Here is a 20,970-nt window from a genome sequence, read left to right on the forward strand (position 1 = left end):
AGAGGTAAGATGTGATGCATTGATATTAAATTTATACTGTTTAATAACAATCGAAAAAGTTGCTCGTAGCTGCTTTAAACTTCACCATTAATTAATTTAGAACTTAACACTATAAGAGAATATAGAAAAAAATGACTGGTTTGATAAGATTCTCGGTTGTTGCTGTACCTACAATATAGTCATCATGAGATTCTGGGCAAACCAAATAATCAAAATATCAGATTTGGGGTTGAGTCAAAATCTCTTGAATAGGGGCTCCCTGTAATGAGAACTATAATTAGGGGCTTTTTACATGAAAAAGTTGATAATCACTATGGTCACTATATCGCTATGGTAATGTTTCTCCTGTGGAATCACGAGAAACAAAATGTCCATTAAGTTTAGTTTCGGATCAGCTGCATCTCTATTTTATGTAGGCTATGTGGTATGATCTGGTTTGATTTCATTTCATGTTTCTATGCATTATGTGAATCACTTTGAGCTACAATTCAAAATGTCAAATGTTCCCATAATAATGTATTTCTTCCGGTTTGTGGTAGTGAATTTATAGTGACCGATACCTTTTGTTTTTGGAATTACTATGGTAGCAGTATAAATTCCATACAGAAACATAGATTTAATGGCTTCATACTTAAAAAATCTCCTATGGCATAAAACATGAACTTAGTTTACCTGTGGTAAACTCAGTGTCCCTTATAGCTCCTGCTGTTTTCACATCACCACAATATTCCATTGGGACTAGTTTTGTTGTTGCTGATATTTGTGATATTGTCCTAAAATTGCTGAAAGGATTACTATACTTCTGTTAATGTAAAAGAGTTTTCCCCTCATCTCTTTTCCAGTGGAAAAACTAAAGTCAACCCCCCCACACACAAAAACAACCTACAAAATAAATAAAAACATTCAAATAAAACAAGCACAAGTGTTTACAAATATAGCCATTTTATTAATGACTTGGAAAAAAGCTTAACAAGGAGTACATGCATGCAGGGTATGTATGAGCGGTTATCCTTTTTCTTATTAACACAATTCTTACAGCTTGGTACTGAATGAGAGCTGTGAAGCAATAAAATCAATGAATGCTATGCATCTGCTCGTTTACACATACAAAAATCAATTTTTTTCTCCATTCCAACATCATAGGTTTTTTTTTTATGAATACATAGTGTGTGCTGCCTTTGTAACCTCCATTAGGTCCTCAACCTGTTCACCTGCAGGCCTACATCATCTCCAGGGAATTGTTCCACTGTTTTCAATCTTGGGTTTTGGATAAAGGCTTTCATTCTGAGGCAATACTGCATCAGCAAAATACCACTGGTACTCTAGGACACAGGCAAAGGGACTTAAAAATCAGTCATAAAAAAAATATTTTACTTGTTATCACAACCAACGGTCTAAATTTCTCAACTCGTTTCATCCGAAACATGGGAAGTGAACAGCCCCCCTCACACACACACACAAGATTTTCTGATCTTACTGTATATGATATTAGGAATGTGTGCTGCCGACACAAAAAGTGGATAAGGAAGATACATTAGATATATATAAAAATTAAAAAACAAAATAAACAAAAAACAGAAGTCACTAAATGGCTCTAGTTACTTTTTGTTGGATTTCTGCTATGCTGTATCAAGAAGAGACGTGAGAACAGGAACCAGATTCTCACGCATCTTTTTTTTCTCTGTAACCGCAACATGAACTGAGCTTTTCCTACACACAGCTTTTAAAAAGAAGTTAAAATTAAATTCAGATACTCTCAATGTACAGTAAACGTACTGAACTGATAGGAGAACGTTCCTATCCTACAAAAAAAATCCTACTGCCCCCTCAAAAAAGGGAGAAAACGACGAGCGCACCGAGCACTGCCTGGTTCAGAACCACAGCGGCCGCGTTCGTTGGGGGCAGTGGCAACAGGGACTCACTTCTTGCCTCTCTTGGACTTGCGGGGCGACGGCCCTGCCTTAGACGGCTTGGCCTTTGACGGCTTGGCCTTCGACGGTTTGGCCTTCGATGGTTTGGTCTTTTTGGCTGGGGGCTCCTCTGGCTCGGGGGACGACGCGCGCTCAGGGGACGACGCGCGCTCGGGGGACGACGCGCGCTCGGGGGATGCTTCGCGCTCGGGGGATGACTCGCGCTCGGGGGACGACTCGCGCTCGGGGGACGACTCGCGCTCGGGGGACTCACGGTATGACTTGCGGGCTGAGGTGCGCGAGGACGCGCGTTTGCTCAGCGTTTTAACCGCTGGTGCTTTGGTCTTCCTCGCAGGTGCCCCTCTCTTGACAGGCGTGGCTTTAGCCGGTGGTGCAGATTCCTTCTTAGAGGGTGCTTCTTTCTTGGCTGGAGGGGCCGCTTTTTTGGCGGGAGTTGCCGCTTTCTTGGCGGGAGTTGCCGCTTTCTTGGCGGGAGTCGGCGCTTTCTTGGCGGGAGTCGGCGCTTTCTTGGCGGGAGTCGCCGCTTTCTTGGCGGGAGTCGCCGCTTTCTTGGCGGGAGTCGCCACTTTCTTGGCGGGAGTCGCCACTTTCTTGGCTGGGGATTTCTTTGCAGCGGCGGGTTTCTTGGCCTTGGACACGCTAGCGCTTCGTGATTTCTTGCTTGGTGGAGGACGGCGCGCCTTGGGCGGAGGCCTCTTCATCCTAAGAATCAGCGTTGAAAAGGAATACGGTTACTTGAGCACTCACTGCAGACAACAACAAACAAACAAACAAAATAATACCAACTAACTACAGATTAAAGTGGATTTAACAGGGTTCTTGCACCACAAATTTAATGTTTTTTAAGACTTTTTAAGACCTCAACAAACAATTTAAGATACCAAAATAATTTCTTTGATAGAAAATAGGGCTGGGCGATATGGACAAAAAAACAAAAAACATCTGGGTATTTTTAGGCTGAATGGCATATCACGGTTATCATTATTCTTGTTAAAATGTGCTGAAAATGTTTAAAAAATACTGACACTCTAGGGCTGCCACGATTAGTCGCGATGACGTCGATCACCAAAATCGTCGCCGACATATTTGGTAATCTACGTCATTGCATATTCTTTGGGAGCTGAAATAAACATTTTTTTCATTTGTTTTGTTCCCCCGAAGCTGCTGCTGGTTCATTAAAAGATGTAATTTTGAGTCAATTATCATCTTAATTGTCTTTATGTTTAGTTAGCACATGCCTAAAACAACTTCAAGCTAAATTTAGAAGCTGATGATAGCTAAATCAGAGCGATTGAGTAATGAGTTTATGATCCGATTAGTTGACTAATCGTTAAAATAATAGGTGACTAGTCGATTATCAAAATAATCGTTTGTGGCAGCCTAAATACAATCACTGAAATCATTTAACCAAGTCTTATATTGAACACCACAAATACAATCAACAGTTGTTTCTGCACTTTTTGCTTTGCAGAAACAGTGAAACCACAAAATAGCCAATACCTTGTGTAAACATAGGAAAACTATATCAAATGTGCATCATACTAATAAAGCAAGGAATCTGTCTGTCGGAGTGAGTGAGTCTGTTTCCTTCGGATACTTTGAGAACCGCTCGTCCAAACTTGGCCAGTGTGTTGCTGGGGACAAGGACGGGCAGTCTCGTATTTGGTGCAATTTGGACATGTGACACGTTCAATACGGATACATTTTGACTAAACAAGCGAGCAGCGGGCTGAACCGGGCTCTGCAGCAGAGCGGGCTGAACCGGGCTCTGCAGCAGCGGGCTGAACCGCGCTCTGCACTAACCTTAGTTGACATAAATACAAGAGGAGTCTTGTATTGGAATCTATAGTGTTTCTCGTCACGTTAGGCAACATCTAGGCTTGCCGCGATTTTAGGTGTTACCGGTGTTACACGGTGTTGGGGGATACACCGATTAGATAACGTGCCCACCGGTAACACCTTTTGTTTTTATGGAGGAAGAATTGAAAGGAAAACTCCGCAGTTTCAGCGTGCGCTGGTGTAAATTACAAGTGCTCCCTCTCGGCTGCAGTGTGGTTCCGCTGTTATGTTAGACCAGCAACTAACGTTAGTTAACGCTATGCATCTTATGAACACAAATGATGCGCTCCTCATACACATGTAGGTAAGACCCTTAGCTAAGCCTGCATGCGTGTGCATACTGTTGTCACTGCGGGCCATCTCTGGAAATGTGCCTTTTTTTCCACAGCGAAAAGTCGATGCTAACTTAGCATCAATGCTAACGGGAGGGAGGACTTGCCAGCATTCAGTCATTGCCTGCTTACTGCTGCTTGCTGGTATTGTTAATCCCATGTCAGAAAAAGTCTCCAGGTGTGTCGCTAACGTTAGTTTCTTTTGAGAAAGATTGTCTCCACAGGCGTCTGAAAAGTTGTCTGGAGTCAGATGTAGCCATGAGTTGTGATGCAGCCAGTGTTGTATGACTGTGAGCGTCCATGCTAACGTTAGTACTTTAAACAGCAGCAGCATGCGTCTTGTCTCTATGAACCTACAGAATGGACAGTTAAAGCATAGACTCTTGCTTACTTTAAAACTTGTATTATCAACATACATATAACGTAACGTTCGCTCTAGTCTAGCTGCTATGGATACCCGACTGGTGTCTCACTGTTATTGTTCCCGGGAACAACATGCATTAGTAGGAACTAACATTGCCGGTGTAACCGGTAATACCGGTGAGGTCACGTGCTTATTATTTGGTGTGAAAATGTTTACACCGTGGCATCCCTAGCAACATCTAGTTTACATTATTGTCAACTATAGACAAGTTTCCTGGGCACTTTCGGTTTGCTTCCGGACTCGGCTGCGGTATGTCTGTCTCTTCCGGTCTTTGTGAATACAGAGAAGCGTAACGTACTAGCGTAGTAGCCATAGCGACCGCCGAAAAAATGCAAACTTGGGATCATTCTCCAAGTCTCCTCTCTAACGAAAGAGTGTCTATCCCACACCCGTTGACAGTGGACACATGGGAAGATAATGTGTGTAAATGGCCGAACGTAACTACAGGCAGGATTATAGCGTATTTTGAGGAATGAGAAGTCATCAATGAGGCCATTTACACCTGGCGCTAACATGCGTTTTCTGTGATCAGATTGCAATCAGATTGTGTTTTATCACTTGAAATGCCAGGTGTAAACACCCCCAAAACGCATTGAAGAAGGATTGCAATCTGATCGGCCAAACCGCCTCCGGAGGTGGTGAGGGATGCATTGTGTACACAGTGAACACAAGTGTAAATGCAATGTGTCCTCTCAATCTGGATACAGCAACTTTATGCGGATTGAGAGGACAACCATTTCTGCAATCTGATTGCAATCAGATTGCAATCAGATTGCAATCAGATTGCAGAAAATGCATGTTAATGCCAGGTGTAAATGGAATCAGGCTGAAGTGATAAAATACAATCTGATTGCAATCTGATCACAGAAAACGCATGTTAGCGCCAGGTGTAAATGGCCTCATTGAGTCCCTTCACATTAGTCGGGTTTCCATTGGATTACCATTTTACCATTTCGGAGCCGAAATTGTAACATAGCAACGTTGGTCCACAAACGTTGCTATTTTACAATTGTTTTGGAGATCGGGTTGGGATTATAACGTTAGTTTGCCGAGTCGCACCTGGTAATCTAGAAATGGCGTTATGGTACCTTTGTCTACTTGTAGCTCATCAAGAAACTTTAAATTAATAACGTTAGATGTGTTTAACAGAGCTCGGGTCTAGCAGCTGATCAGCAGCTCAAGACAGCCTCAAACACGAGGTGATTGACAGCTCTATAATTCGCAAAATAGCAGTGGATGGAAACGCGCATTGTTTCGCATTTTATTTTGCAGACTTTCTGAAAATTTGATTAAAAGTTGCGATACATTTGGATGGAAACCCAGTCACACAATCTAGTTGCTGCAACTTGAGATGGTATTGGATATGCATCATGTGTGCTGATGCTCAAAACCCTGTCGATCCAACCACTCGTTCAGGCGTTTCTGTGTATTGTGACAGCCACGCACTGCACAATGTGTTCCAGAATAACCCATTGTTAATAACGTCTGCTAACGTTAGTGTAGCTGATGTTAGAGATCGTTGTAAAAAAGTTTGGATATTTCGGCTGCTGCCTTCTGATGTGCTCGCTGCTGTGGACGCAATGTGGTCTTAACCGGAAGCCGGGGGCATATAAGGCTGCTATGGCGCCGCCCTAGGCCAGCGCGGGGAAACTTGTCTATTAGCAAGTTAAACAGACACCATGACATTTCCCCCTATTTCCAAGTCCCCCACGAGCTAAAAGTTAACTTAACGATGTTAATATTACCTTTCATTTTAATTTAAGACATTTTACAAGAATAAAGTCCCGCACACTGTCTCCACATGCAATCAAAAGTTTAATAAGAATAACGTTTCAGTCGTGAGACCTTCATCAGATTCTCTCATCAGAGAATCTGATGAAGGTCTCACGACCGAAACGTTATTCTTATTAAACTTTTGATTGCATGTGGAGACAGTGTGCGGGACTTTATTCTTGTACTGTGTCGGGTTTTGCCCTTCTCCGACGCACCTGTTGAGCCTGGTGTGCAAAAGCCTTTTTTCCTTCAATTTAAGACATTTTAAAACTTTTTATGGAGCCGCGGGAACCCTGTAATACCAAACCCACCTCTTAGGGGGAGGAGGTTCGTCATCTGACTCTTCCTCTTCCTCTTCCTCAGACTCTTCCTCTTCCTCAGACTCGTCAGAAGAATCATACGTCCGCCTTTGCCTCTCCTTTTTCTTCTGGAAGCCCCAGACCTTGTCGGGGTACAGGATGGCCGGGCTGTGAGGAAAAGCAGCGAGAGAAGACATGAGAATACATATTAAGTAGGTCTGACAGTGGTGTGGGCGTCTCTGCTAGATCCAAAGTTGACCACACAATTACTTTTCAGCTTGCAAACCTTCGTAGGCTCCACAGGGAAGTCGAGCGTAAACTCGACAATTCCTCCATTATGCACACTTTCATTAACACATTCACTGCCAGCCGTTTTTCAATACTGTAGTTAGCTTCTGCCAAGGTTTTTTTTTGAGGATTCTGGCTCATCTTTCAAGAGCCGAGGATTCGTTTCTGTTAGGATTTTGTGAACACACAATATCTCAAAAGAACTAATAGAATGTGTGCTTTCTCTGTCTAAAAGAGTTAGTTTGTAGAGTTAGTAGTTATGTAAGCATTAGCAGTTGAATACAGCATGGTTTCAGCGTCTGAAAATGTATTCTGAGATAAACGGCTTTTTGTGAAATTCGATAGAACAGTCACTTTAACCATTCATTTTTGGCATCAGTAAGACGTCAGACATCTAAACAATAGTTTTGAACAGTCATTTCCTCCATAACAGCAGGAAACACCCCTCTCCTTCAAACTCCTCCCTCCGTGTGTGTTCTTCTTGGCTGCAGCGGGCGTGTCACAAGCTCGTTTCTGTTGCTGCTGTAACCTCGCGTCACCAGGCTCACTGCTTTGCTGCTGCTGTGCCTGTCTGCTGGCGGCCGCTGGCCAAGTCTGGATGGGCTCGCTCGTTTCTTGGAGTTTCGGTTGAGAGCTTTGATGAAGCTTTTGCGATTCTGGTCATATTTATGCTGCGTGTTTCAAAGTGTGTTCCACCCGTAATCTATTATGCAAATTTGCAATCCCGCACCGCCAGCAATCAGCGCGAAAACGAAAGCGTTTTCGCCAATCCATTTTCATGAGAATGGCTTCCTCACACTGCTTTTTGCTTGCCTTCCTCTAGTCAGGAGAGCACTGTCGCCACTTAGTGGGTCGGTGGAATGGGTTGTACATGTTCGGTGGCTCCAATATTTATATAAGAGATGTAAAAGGGTTAGATGCACATCCCACGGTCAAAAAAAAAAAATCATTTTTTTGATGTATTAATACGTCATTGGCAGTCAACCGTTGGATTTTTTTTGACGGATTAATACGTCATTGGCAGTGAACGTGTTAATCAGGAAATCACAACTTCCTCTGTTGCGGCACAGACTTCTGCGACAGACTACTGTGGCACAGACTGCCTGGGCACAGACAGACTGTTTGGGCACAGACAGACTGCCTGGGCACAGACTGCCTGGGGTGGAAGCCGTTTCGTCAGGTCGGATTGGAGCCGGCTAGTTTCATAGAAGACTATCCACTGAGTGGACATGGTGCAGTGCTGATACTTGGTTGCCATATTGTTGTCACAGACTGTCTTTGGAGGTATTCTGACAAACGTGTTTGGTCTCATTGTTAGCAGCAAGAGGCCAACAGGTGACAAGTCAATATTCTCTGTGGGTCCAAGTACTTCAGTCTACAGGTAATAAAAGGTGTGAATCTTTACTGGCCTTTATGAATCAATTTACGCATAATTACTGAGTCATTCAATCAAACATGTTTGCAACCGCTACCTTTGAACTACAACTAGCATGTGCGCACTGTAGACTGTCCCGTGTGCCGACGTGCCCTCGCAGTCGAGTTCCGCCTTTTTCATTCCATCAACATCACGTTATTAACGAACATTTAGAAAATAAGAGTTTTGACATTTGTGAATCGATTCAGAATCGCCACGTCCGCATCACGATGCATCTTTCAATCTAGAAATGTTCACACTAACAGCAGGTAAGGAAGAGACAAAAGATATAGGCCCAGAATTGCCTGACTTATACTTTAAAATAAATGGGTCAGAGCTCACCGTCTTCATTACGCCAAGCATAGGTTACACAAGATACGGTATATCCTTCTGTCTCACCACTATGTGATAGGTGCTTTTTGGTTTTGTCCTTCACTATCCGGATTCTGGGCCAAAATATTTGACTGGTACTCTTAAGGCCTATAAAATAACCCTTCAACCGGAGGCGGAACTCGCCATCTTTGGCTGCTCGGAGTCCTCTTTGCTCCTCCCAACGGCTGTGCAGCAATCTCTGACACAGGGGATGACTGTTGCCAAGAAACTAATTCTGAAGGAATGGAAGTCCTCCTCTCCACCTTCTTTTCAGCTGTGGCTGACAGACATGGTCTCAATTATACGTATGGAGACTCCGGTTCCAGAGGACCAATTCATTGAGGACATTTTTAGTTATCTGGGAGCCATTCCTGATCTATTTTGATGAGGCACACAAGCATTTTACATGACTGGTAGCACCACTTTGTAACATTGTAATGTTGGAATGTATGTATACATATATTTTTTTCTTCTTTTTTAACCCGTTCTTGTTTTTTGTTCTGAAAACGTAAAATAAAATATAGATACCGGTATATAAAAAAATAAAAGATATGGGTCGGCAGGTTTTTACAAAACCAGTCGTCATCTCTTGCAAACGCTGGGTAAATGGATGATTCGTCTCCAAATGTGGTAAACATACCTGGGGTAGTAGGGGAATGACAGCTGGTAGGTGCCACTGAGGCCATTCCCAGTGATCTGCTCCATCCAACCCATCAGTTTACACTTTGTCAGGGTCCTCTTCAGTTTGGACACTAGGGGGGGAAATTAGGTTATATTTCAAAACAGTTTGACAGAAAATAATCACCTCAATTCATCTAAACTGACCCATTTATTTGGTAAGAGCAGGTGTCACGCTTTTCCAACTGGTGAACATATAAGTCTTCAAATGTCCCATAGAGTCACTGAATCCATATTTTGCCTGAGAGAGTGGCATCTTACCCAAGCGAAACTCTTTCATGTCCTTGTTGGTGTCAATGAGGTATTTGCGTAGGATGGTGGTGCTGCAGGTTTTAGGCTCGTTCATGGCTGTGATTGCGGCGGTGATGGCGTCCTCCAAGTCTCCGCCCTTCAGCAGTTCACCACGCTTAAGCTGAGAGAAAATTATAAATATAATTTGATTATATTATTATAAATACATGCTATATAGAGATATAGCATGTAGGGCTGTCCTAAACCACTATTTTCTTCTCCATTAATCTAACGACTATTTTTTTTCCCATTAGTCGATTAAGAAATGATTTTTTTTAATATACTGAAACTCAAATTCAAAAAGACCGCTGACACAGGGCTCCAGACGAACTTTTTTACATTGGTTGCACTGGTGCACCAAACTTTTTAATTTAGGTGCACCAGCACATAATTTAGGCGCACCCAAATTTTTCACCACGCCTTTTGGCACCGCAATAACACATGGTGAAGAGGTTACCGTTAACGTTAGTTAACAATGCAATGCAATGTCCTATTCTCTGGCCTACCACACTGTAGCACTAAAAAATTACAACTTGTACAAAACGCAGCTGCTAGAATACTATCTAGAACACGGAGGTTCGATCATATAACCCCGGTCTTAATCAGTCTCCATTGGCTCCCCATTCAGACCAGATCAGACTTTAAGGTGCTTCTACTTACCGATAAAGCTCTACACAAGCTTGCACCCCCTCTGTTATCTGTGCTGATCATCCCATATCCTCCCACTAGGGCTGTCCCAGCGAGTCGACGTAATCGATGACGTCGACTACGTAATTACGTCAACGCACGCTACGTGCTTCGACGCGTCACGTGTGGCTAATTTTAGCGGCTAACTGTTACTTTTCGTTACTTTACATGGCAGTAAAATGCCACTGAATGACCAAATTGATTTAACTTTTAACCATTTCGATTTCCACTTTCAATACGGACCCCCAGCATTGGTTAGATGTTAACGTCATGACTATATTTATAACGTTAATAACGTACTCCGGTTTGCGGGCTGAATCTGTGTGTTGCGCAATAGCTACAAGTCGCACTCTGGCTGTAGACCCGAGTTATAAACTGGAAACCGGAGTAGCCTACGTTATGAACGTTATAAATATAGTCACGTTATAAACAACTAACCAATACTGGGGTCTGTATGGAAAGTGGAAATCGAAATGGTTAAAAGTTAAATCAATTTGGTCATTCAGTGGCGTTTTACTGCCATTTAAAGTAACGACAAGTAACAGTTAGCCGCTAACATAGCGCTTACCCATCAGCGCAGCGTCATTTGACGTCAGCACACTCTTCTAACAGCCTTGTGTCTGGATGATGTGTGACCATCTTACATGGAGCATTTTGTCTTTCTCCAAAATTAAGAGCACTGTTACTGAAAACTGCACACCATTGTACTGTAAGATGATGATTTTATGTTGGACTGCTGCTAAACTCAGTTGACATTGCACAAGGTTTTTGGTATTCCTCCTGAAAGTGACTTGAATTTAATTTATTATACTATTTTATTTTGAATTGCACTATATTCATTTTATTTGAGGACAAGCTCTTGCTTTAATTTTATTTGAGAGATTTTATGTTGGACTGTTAAAGAGAATGAGATGGTTAAATAAAATACAGAAATTGAGAAGTTTTTGGTTATTTATTTGTTTTGGGTAAATTTATTGTTATATAATTAAAATAATAATCGTTAGATTAATCGACTAATTGAAAAAATAATCGTTAGTCGAATCGATAAGAAAATAATCGTTTGGGACAGCCCTAACTCCCACGCACCCCTCTGTTATCTGAGCTGATCATCCCATATCCTCCCACGCACCCCTCTGTTCACAGGATGGTCATTATCTTACCGTCCCAAAAATTAAGAATAAATCTGCAGGAAGTAGAGCATTCTCCCATCATGCTCCATATCTCTGGAACCAGGTTCCCCGATCAGTTAAGGAGGCCGGCTCATCGATATTTTTTAAACCAGACTTAAAACGATTTATTCTCACAAGTGTATGATATTATTTGATAGTGCACTTTATTTTAATTTACTAGTATTTCTGATTGATTTATTACCTGTGTTTTACCACCCCTCCCTTTAATTTTAACTTATTGTTCTTACTGTAGCTCTCATACATCACATCAGAACCATGTCTGCTATCGCTGTCTGTAATGTGCGGTTGTCCTGTTATATGTTGTATTATGTACCCTATCATTTCCTGTGCTGTGTACTGTACTTTTCATGTGTGCAAGCAAACCTGTGGAGCCAAAGACAAATTTCCACATTGTGGACAACAATAAATTGAATTGAATACTGTCTGCTTTTACTTGACTTCTTTTCAACCTGATCATGCACTGTATCATGTATTATTGTACCGTTTTATGTTTTCTTTAACTGTAAAGTGTTTCGGGACCATGTCTCATGGTGATTTTACACTATAAATAAAACAATTTAATTGAGTTGGGCGTTGTAAAAGTGCATTTCTGTCAGTGGAACAGCAAACATAAATGCAGTATGGATTATACCGGACATGTATTGGAAACATTTGGTAAGTCTGCTTTCTGCACAACACTATTGTCTGATAGAAGTGCTGACCAGCTCGTTACTGAGCTAACGTTAGTTGTTGCTAAATGCTAACGTTAGGCCTCAGCCAGAAAGACTTCACCTCCTGTGTGAAACGGTGGCAGTTTGGTTTGGTTCAAAGTGAACGACTGTGTTTCTAGCCTGTGTGTGATTATTAATCACGGGTATTAATCACTGGTTTAAATAAACAATTTGATACTTTCCAATCTTTGCTGAGCAAGAATTCTGTGCAAAAAGAATTACCGGTAAACGCAGGTCCCAAATAGATGCCGTTCAAAATATTGTCTTATTTAGATTAAGGTCAATATGGGATTATTGCAGTCCATGTAAATGTAGTCATTGTTGTTATGAAGAGCGTTACCTGGAAAGTCCCACTGACTCCTTTCCCAGTGATTCGCTCCAGCTGGCGTTTCTCCACTGCCTTCAACAGGGTGGACTTGAGGAGTTCTGGCCTGAGGATGAACCAGAGACTAAATAAAATATCCCAGCCAATAACAACTTAAGACACCATTCATCCTCTTCACAAGTGGCCTTTCTGAAACGGAACCTTTGCCATCCAGGCCAGTAGCAACGCTCTGCTTGAGGATCTTATGACATCTTAACTAGGGGTGTCAAAAATAATCGATTATAAGATGCATTGCGATGCGGACGTGCACGATTCTGCATCAATTCACAAATGTCAAAAATCGATTATTAAATTATAATTTGTTTTCATAACCGAATAAAATATAATGGAAGTACATGCATTTGTTTATTTTAATTATGGATCATAATACAATGCAATTCCAAACGCACTAAAAGTAGCCAAAAATAAATCATGTATTGGGGAAAAAAAGTGATGCATCGATTTCAGATGCATCGATAATCGTTTTATAATAAAATCGTAGCCCTCTGAATCGTAATCGAATCGCGAGGCCAGTGAAGATTCACAGCCCTAATCTTAACTCACATTTTCAAAAACGTATTTTAACAGGGTTTGAAAGGTAACTTGTTTTTACCCCGTTTTATTTTTGTAGCGTTTGCCCTTTTCGCTTTTGTTGCATCATTTTAAACTACCGTACTGTCCAGCACTTTATCATGTATTAGAGCAGGCAACATCACATACAACAATGTGCTATATGGCAAACTAATTGTAATCAAGACTCTTGATGACAGTATATTACAGTATATAATAGTGCACCTGTTCTCGATGTTGAGATGGGGGAAGTGCTGCTCCAGATACTTCTTGATCAGGGTGTACGAGGCCTCTTTGGGCTCACAGAGTCGAGTGATGATGAGGGGCAGAGCGTCTCCCAGGTCCTCCAACTGTCCAGAAAGCGGCGCAGATTTCTACAACACCATCCAGTTTACACAGATGCCCATTACAACCAAATACATGCCAATCCCACAGGGGAGAATGACAAAGAGCCGACCGTTGACACTACAAATCAAGATGGGATATAATCGACTAGATCTATGTAATTGTATACATTTTCCTAAACAAGGCATTGTCGTGTTGTGCAGAATCTCTGGCCTATTCATTGAGCTGCACATCAGAGTGAAAGTCCCTTAAGACAGATTGACTTCTGGTGAATATTGCCGTCCTAATTAGGAAGTGAATAACGGGGTTAAAAATGTACCGGTAAGTCATAACAAAAGAGGCTGAAGTCACTAAAAACTCCAGTCACTGTTTAACCTCACTTAGAAAACAGACCAACAGTCAAGCAACTTGCTTTACCTTAGCTGCAGTGGACTGCTTCCCAATGGCAAAACTGCCAGACAGGCCTTTACCCTTGAGCTACGGGAGAGAAGGAAACACAGCGTAGAGTAAGCAAAGCCAAGCGTTTCATGGATTCCTACACGTTTGCACTTAACAAATGCCATTACCGTTCCATGAATGCTATTGCACCTTTGCACAAAAGACTTTTCTTGTCACAGGATAAAAACACTCTTCACCTGTTTGACGGTGCCCTTATCAATGTGTTTCTTCAGGGCTTTCTTGATGAGGAATTTCCTCTTATCCAGGTCCAGATCCGGGTATTTCTTCTCGATATATTTCTTGACAGCAATGTACGTCATGCCAGACTTGTCCTCGCAGGACTGCAAAGACAGTGGGCATGAACCGTTATGTGCTGCACACAAGTACTTCATAGTAAACGCTTTATCCCGACATATATATAGTGCATGTCAACTGAGGGTTAGTGGTTCCCAACTTTAGGGTCGTGACCCTAAGTGGGGTCGCCTGGAATTCAAATAGGGTCGCCTGAAATAAAAATATATATAAAAAAAACACCAGACCCAATTTAATACTACCGAAGATGATTAGGGTCACTTGCATTTTTTTTTAAATATTTTTACTTATTTTTTAGATCTGAGTTGTTACTGATAATCTCTAAGATTTCAGCTTTGTTCTCTTGGGTGACACCTATGGCAATGAGTGGTAATTGCAGGTGACATCCATTATGTGACATTACTAATGTCACGTGACATTACTAATGTCACATGTCGTCACTATATAGTACAAAGGCTTCCATCAATGGACAATAGCCTCAATCAACATTGTGAGTGACTCTTAATTAATTCATTTTTATTTAGATGAAAATCTTTGAGATTATAACTTTAAATCCGGATTCTGAGAATAAAGTCAGAGTTTTGAGATTAAAAACAGAATTCTCAGATTAAAGTCAGAATTCTGCGGGGGGAAAGAAGCACATGTGACATCACTGACGATGTCACCGATTACATTATCGATGGTGCACCGGAATTTGAATGTCGCGGGTCCCTAGATTTTTGCGACGTCAAAATAGGGTCACGAGCCAAAAAAGGTTGGGAACCCCTGAGTTACAACAAAGTGCTAAAACTGTATTATTACTGCACAGAATGGATTTTATTTGAATATGATTCCACTTCTACATGATTGTGCGCTCAATGTTGAAATACGTGTCGTCTGCTGTGGCTTGTTTTTAAGGTGCAAAACTAATGTCCTCACTTAAGATTAGAAAAACAATGACCAAAGTTATGTCTGTCTGAAAGCAGTATGTTAACAAGACTAGGTAAAAAATCTAGCATCTGGCTGGAATGTGTGTGGTGTTTACCAACAGGCCCCGCGTCGACCAGAGACCTGTAAGAAAAGCACTGCTGCTGTTCTATCATTGAGTCCAATGGAAAAAGTAGTGCTTTCAGCGGTGAATGCTGAACCGTGAAACAATTTCAACGTTTCTGAAGTTCACTGCTGGTCAATGTAACTTCAAAGTCCTACCAACCAATGAGGATAAAGCAGGGGCAGACCCAATAGCCGGCATCCTGTTTAATGGCTAGTATTAGCTAGGCTAACGACCCTGGTGTGAGCATGGGCCTTGGCCACGGGGATATCTCTTTGGCTGACTGGTTAACACGTCCATCTGAGGACTGGGAAACCCTGGGTTTGAGACACACCCCTGGCGCTGTGACAACATGCCAGTTGGTTGAATAGAAGCGAGAGGTGGTGTATGCAGCCGGCTGCTACCTTCACGCTCCATGCCGCGACTGTCTAAATAGCAGAGCAGTGGCACGCATGCCCCAACTGACGCAGTCAAAACGGTGTATGGGTGTGCCATTCCAGACCAATGGTGTAACTCACTCAACGATATTTGCGTATGTAGAGGCTAGTGCGGTGCAGCCAAAAATGGCAAAACTGACTGATGGCATCAACAGCAGAGCGTTTATATTTCTAGGATGTTGGCACCGATATGTAATCTCTCAAGTCAGACTGTCTACATTCTGCGAATGCAGCTTTAATGGTCTGTAATTCACGCCCACAGAACATGGACAAAGGAAGTTGAGGGAGGGAACACTTCAGACCGGAGGAAGTTTGAACATCCGCTCGTATTTCTCCAATCACCTGCTTTTAGGCGGGACCAAATGTACCAGAGTACCGATGTTTTAGGCGGAAGCATTTGAAAATTGCGAGAGCCAACCGTTGTTTTAAGAGACCAACCCGACATGGAAAGACTGATTTCACGTTTGAAGAAATGTAGAAATTCATTTCAAGTTTGCGCCATTACCTTAATGGCCTCGATGAGGACATGATCCACTCTGGGCGTGCCAGCATAGGTGGCAATGGGAATCTTTTTGCTGGCGGCGACGGCAGCCCAAGCAGGAATAGTCCTTTTCACCTTCTTGATTTTCGATTTCTGTAGCTTGTAGCCATCCTTCAACCTGTCGCCAAAAGGAGCGAGAGACAATAAGTAACGGGGGTTGGTTCCCTCGAAAGCGATATTTCACTGTGATTGTTACACCCTTTATCTTTATCACATCCTCACCTTAGTAGGATCACATAGCAGTGCGTCGAGCACTGTCCAGCGGCGCAGTCCTCGCATTTCTCACTTTCGTCAGGAAAACCCAAACTGAAATTTCAAAACATCCGTCTTTTACGACCATCATGGTAATTTGACAACATCTGCATTGAGAACACTACTGCTTCTAGAAAGGTAGTGTGGCGTCGCATTGTTTCCCCCCCCTTCTTCTATTTAGTCTTGACTTGAATCGAGTGCTCTGTCAAGGTCTGGGAGGAGAGGAGGAGGAAGGATCGGTGTCACTACTGCGCCGAGGCATTGGTTTACCTATTCAATATGGAAAATGGGCTTGTGAACATCCCCAATTAATTATTGATTACCAACAAGAGAACTGAACCTGAAACTCTTCTGTAGTATTTCATATACTTACACTTCAAACAAGTTTACTTTCACATTTGAGTGAAAATAAATGGGATATCACAAAAATGCTATCCAAGGGAGGCTATGAATATACTAGATGTATGCAGCATGTAGTAATTAATGCCTGCTCCTCTGAGTTTAGCTTTCAGATTATGGAGTAAGCCGGTGAATACACAGTGTATATACTGTGCTCTATATGGAAATGACTTCCATGATGCTACTGGCCTCTCCTCCAAGACTTGGGATACAGGGTATGTGCTACATTCAGATGAGCATTAGAGAAAAGTGTGTGTGTGTGTGTGTGTGGGGGGGGGGATATGCCTTAGAGCAGAAGTTTTCAAAGTGGGAGGCGGGCTCCAAACAGTTTCAGGGGAGGCTCAGTGAATGGAAGTGAAAAAATATTCCATTAGCTATCAAAAGGAGATGACGTAGAATAGCCTAAATGTGTGTGATTTGGGTAAAGAGATACTGTAGTAGTTCAGAGATTCAGTCGCTTTGGGGATTTTTATTGTTTTATCCCACTTTCACAGAGTCAGAAACTAATAAATGCCGTCAGACAGACCTTTTTCATGTACTTGGTGTAGCCTGAAGTAGCCTATGTCAAACAGCAATATCAGGCCATCTTGTATCAAACAACATAATGATCCCATAGGCTTCCAGGAAATTGAGCGAAACTAAGCTAGTAACCTGGGGGGGGGGGCGTTTCCAAGGCTTGGTCCGAGGGGAGGCCTTTGAAAACCCCTGCCTTAGACGGCAGCCATGAGAGGAACAGTCTAAGCGTCACCCAGCAGAGGCAAGGATCATCAAAACAGATAAAAGTGCTATCAAAGTGAAATATCGCAGTGTTCATTCGCAGAGTTACAGACGTAACCGCAGGGCGAAACTCACCCTTTCTCAGGCTCCTCTTTCTTGTCCGCCTCTCCGTTCTGCGTGGGCTCCGTCTCTCCGGCGGCCTCGCCCCCCTCCTCTTGGTTGTCCGCCGCGGCCGAAGACGCAGCCTGCTCTTCATCAGCGGAAGGAGACTCTGGCTCAGAGGTGGCGTCGGGCTCTGAGAAGGAGTTGGCAGAGAGAAACAAACAAGGTGTGAATTCTGGAAGCCTTTTGGGTTGGAAGTAAAATAAAATCACCTGCTAACCGTTGGAACATTTTAAATTGAATTGAATAGCAGATGTCAACAAAGTCAACAACTGCTCAAGCCCCAAGTCTAGACGGGTCTAAATGTTGAACACCAAGTCATGTCCAGAATCAATTTAATTGAAAAAAAAAAAAAAAAAAACATTTATCTAGAACTTTTCAATGTAATATCAGTTTAAATACGGTAGTATGAAAACTTGGCAAGAGCATCATGAGCTCGAGTTCAATCATCCATTTCAATTTTTAATCGTAGAAAATAATTTAAATTCAGTCGTTTGGTTGAATCCAAGTCATTCCATGTCACACAAGCACAAGATCTTTTATCAAGACCTAGAAACCTTTTCAAGTCGTCAAAAGACAAATCAAAGTCAAGTCATGAGTCAGCACGGGGGGGGGGTGTCAGGTGTTGTCTGTTTTGCAACAGAGTACTTTGTGTCCTGTACTTTCTCTTTCTCCCATGTGTTTGACTTTGTTGCATGTTTTGTCCATGATTGTGGGAGTAGATCTATGTGGGTTCCTCCTCTGCCAACTCCTTTGAGGGATACGTTTGTGATGAAAAGTGACATAAACCAACTGAACCACACATAATCCATTCAGAAAGAGACCTAATATACAGTGCTGCTGGGTGTGTTTATTGGGGGTCAGTGAAGTCTGTGGCACTGTGGACGCTTGACGGCCTGGTGGGTGTGTAAGGTGATCGATGGATAGCTTTGTGGATGGGGTGCTTGGGTGACCCCAATATGCTCTGTTCTTCTTACCTCCCTCTGCGGCAGAGGGGGCCTTGTCCTGGGGTGGAGTCGCTGGTGCACGGCGAATAGGCATCACTCCAAATTACCTGCACGGAGAAACAACACAGCCAGCTAGGCTAAATCGCCATTTTGCACAATGTTTCATTCAACGGGAATGGCGCCCCGCGCAGCAGATCAAACCAATGTAGTTGCATTGGCGCTTACTCGCACCACCACCCCCCCCACACACACACACACACACACACACACACACACACACACACACACACACACACACACGCAGTCTCTCACACTCACACACACAACACTGTTAACATAACTAGCTAAGCTGAACCAACACAGCTAACGTTAGCTAATAGTTAGCTACATCTCCGTGGTAGCTTTTTTTGGTGCTTCGTGCACAATAAAAAAAATGGCGAACGCACCAGGCATTAAGCACCCGCGGTCATTCATTGTGGCCCTCGCATCGATTACCCCCCCAAATCACCAAAGGGAATTCCCTTACTTAACCCGAATAAAAGGCAAATGCGCATATATCTCGAACACTGCATACCACGTTCAAGTTTGCAACGGCGTAGACCAGAGAACGGCGAAAAACCTTTACCATGTTGTATAACGTTTACGCCGAAAAACGGTTTCGCCAAATAATTTGACAAATTCGCCATTTTGTACATGACTTCATACGCGCAGTAATGGCGTCGCGCGGAGCAGATGAAATTCATTTAATTGCATTGAGGAAAAGCGCTAACCCGCGGTGTTTTCATTTGATTTTTTGCTCGAAGCATTCACGCCACTACACGTACGTAAGAGTGCGAAGTAAACTTACCTTGCACTTGTCGATAATAACCGATATAGTTTGGATATTTCTGCACGCCACGGTCCTTTATTTAGAATTCGGTGTGTACGTGACCCGCCCCACATCGACCGTTTACGTAGCGGCGTCAGAGCACGTCAGCGTACTTCCACTTCCGGGATGCTCTTTGTTGTCGTTTAAAAAGGCAATGGGTCCAACCAGAGCTGTATAATAGAAGAGTTCCGACATCTCCATTCACTCCAATGGACCAGTTTTTTTCCTAGGAAGTAGAAAGTGGAACGCTTGAGTAAAAAAAGCAGCACTGTCGAGTTACAGCAAAATAGACAGTTTGTGTTGTACTTTTAAAGGGTTTTTCAACCCTTGAATCAAATTGTACATTATCAGCTTTATTTTAGCATGCAAAAGTAGCAGAGACCCATTCCTGGCTGTTCATTGGCTAATGTGTCTCGCATTTTGGTCCTCCGCTGACGCCACTCTCTTACTAGAGGACACTAGGTACAAGGTGCTAAAATAATGCTGATAATGTACAATTTGATTCAAGGGAAAAAAAAACTTTCAGAGTACAACACAAACTGTCTATTTTGCTGCAACTCGACAGTGCTGCTTTTTTTACTCAAGAGTTCCAGGACCTTACTTCCTGGAAAAAAAATGGGCCATTGGAGTGAATGGAGATGTCATAACTCTTCTATTATACAGCTCTGGGTACAACAAATGAGATAGCACTACTCTATTAACGTTTTCTCAAATTCACCCAATGGCAATGCAATGCTCACCATTCCAATAATTAGGGGGGCGGGGTAAAGTAAAAATCGGATTTATAAGCTTAAAATTAAACATGTCCCCCATCAGTGAAAGAGCCAGGCTTGGGTCAGTCCCATTCATTGTCAATGTCGCCCCCTAGTGACACAAGTCACCGTTACAAACTAACAAACCGGTGAAGGCACATTATCCCATACACTGCAGCAGATTTATGATTATAAATCAATATATAGAGATACAAAAGTTTTTCCACTTTTTTCTGCTGAAAATCAATGTACTGCATATGGGAATTTAGTAATGTTGATGACAGTGCAAATCTGAGGAATTCTTTGTTTTATCAGTCACCTCGACACGAGACTCAGACTTCATTCTGAATGAAGGCTGAGTCTCGCATCGAGGCTAATCAGTCACTAAACTCCTCCAAAACTGCTCCAAGAGTTGTAAATATGATTATTAAAGTGAAGAGAATTCGACATGCACAGTCCAAATGAGCAATGCAGGTGCTGGTCAGTCGCAGGAACATAGGTGAATATCAAAATTAGCCACCGACTGGAGTGACTATTTGTGAAACGTGTTTCACCTATAAGATCATCAGGTTCACTCAGCAAAAAAGGTAAGAAGGCTACAGGCGAAA

The 20,970-nt window shown here is 42.6% G+C and overlaps 1 protein-coding gene across 3 annotated transcripts; it reads right to left on the reverse strand.

Annotated features, from left to right (window-relative positions):
• Positions 1-1,094: 1,094 nt before the first annotated feature.
• Positions 1,095-19,683, reverse strand: hp1bp3 (heterochromatin protein 1, binding protein 3). Of its 3 annotated transcripts, none has more exons than XM_083661553.1 (13): positions 19,590-19,683; positions 18,773-18,849; positions 17,769-17,928; positions 16,488-16,571; positions 16,230-16,383; positions 14,143-14,286; positions 13,925-13,984; positions 13,388-13,512; positions 12,569-12,659; positions 9,612-9,762; positions 9,313-9,424; positions 6,611-6,766; positions 1,095-2,633 (listed from the first exon to the last, which is right to left on the reverse strand). In XM_083661553.1, exons 2-13 carry the CDS (start codon positions 18,834-18,836, stop codon positions 1,919-1,921), a joined length of 2,016 nt encoding a protein of 671 aa, XP_083517679.1. In that variant the 5' UTR covers positions 18,837-18,849; positions 19,590-19,683; the 3' UTR covers positions 1,095-1,918. The 3 variants fall into 3 exon arrangements, with proteins under 3 accessions (XP_083517679.1, XP_083517678.1, XP_083517680.1); XM_083661552.1 differs by having other exon boundaries at positions 13,388-13,536; XM_083661554.1 differs by lacking the exon at positions 16,488-16,571 and having other exon boundaries at positions 13,388-13,536.
• Between the last annotated feature and the right edge of the window lie 1,287 nt (positions 19,684-20,970).

The sequence above is a fragment of the Poromitra crassiceps genome, assembly GCF_964638095.1.
Source record: "Poromitra crassiceps genome assembly, chromosome: 27".
In the NCBI taxonomy this organism is placed as follows: domain Eukaryota; kingdom Metazoa; phylum Chordata; class Actinopteri; order Beryciformes; family Melamphaidae; genus Poromitra; species Poromitra crassiceps.

Bases quoted from the DNA above. Each gene is read 5' to 3' on its own strand.
- hp1bp3 (XM_083661552.1), bottom strand. From the start codon at position 18,836: ATGCCTATTCGCCGTGCACCAGCGACTCCACCCCAGGACAAGGCCCCC. The intron at 17,929-18,772 runs GTAAGAAGAACA...ACTCCTTCTCAG, and splicing joins CCCCTCTGCCGCAGAGGGAG to AGCCCGACGCCACCTCTGAG. The intron at 9,425-9,611 runs GTAAGATGCCAC...TTCCCCCCCTAG, and splicing joins CATGAAAGAGTTTCGCTTGG to TGTCCAAACTGAAGAGGACC.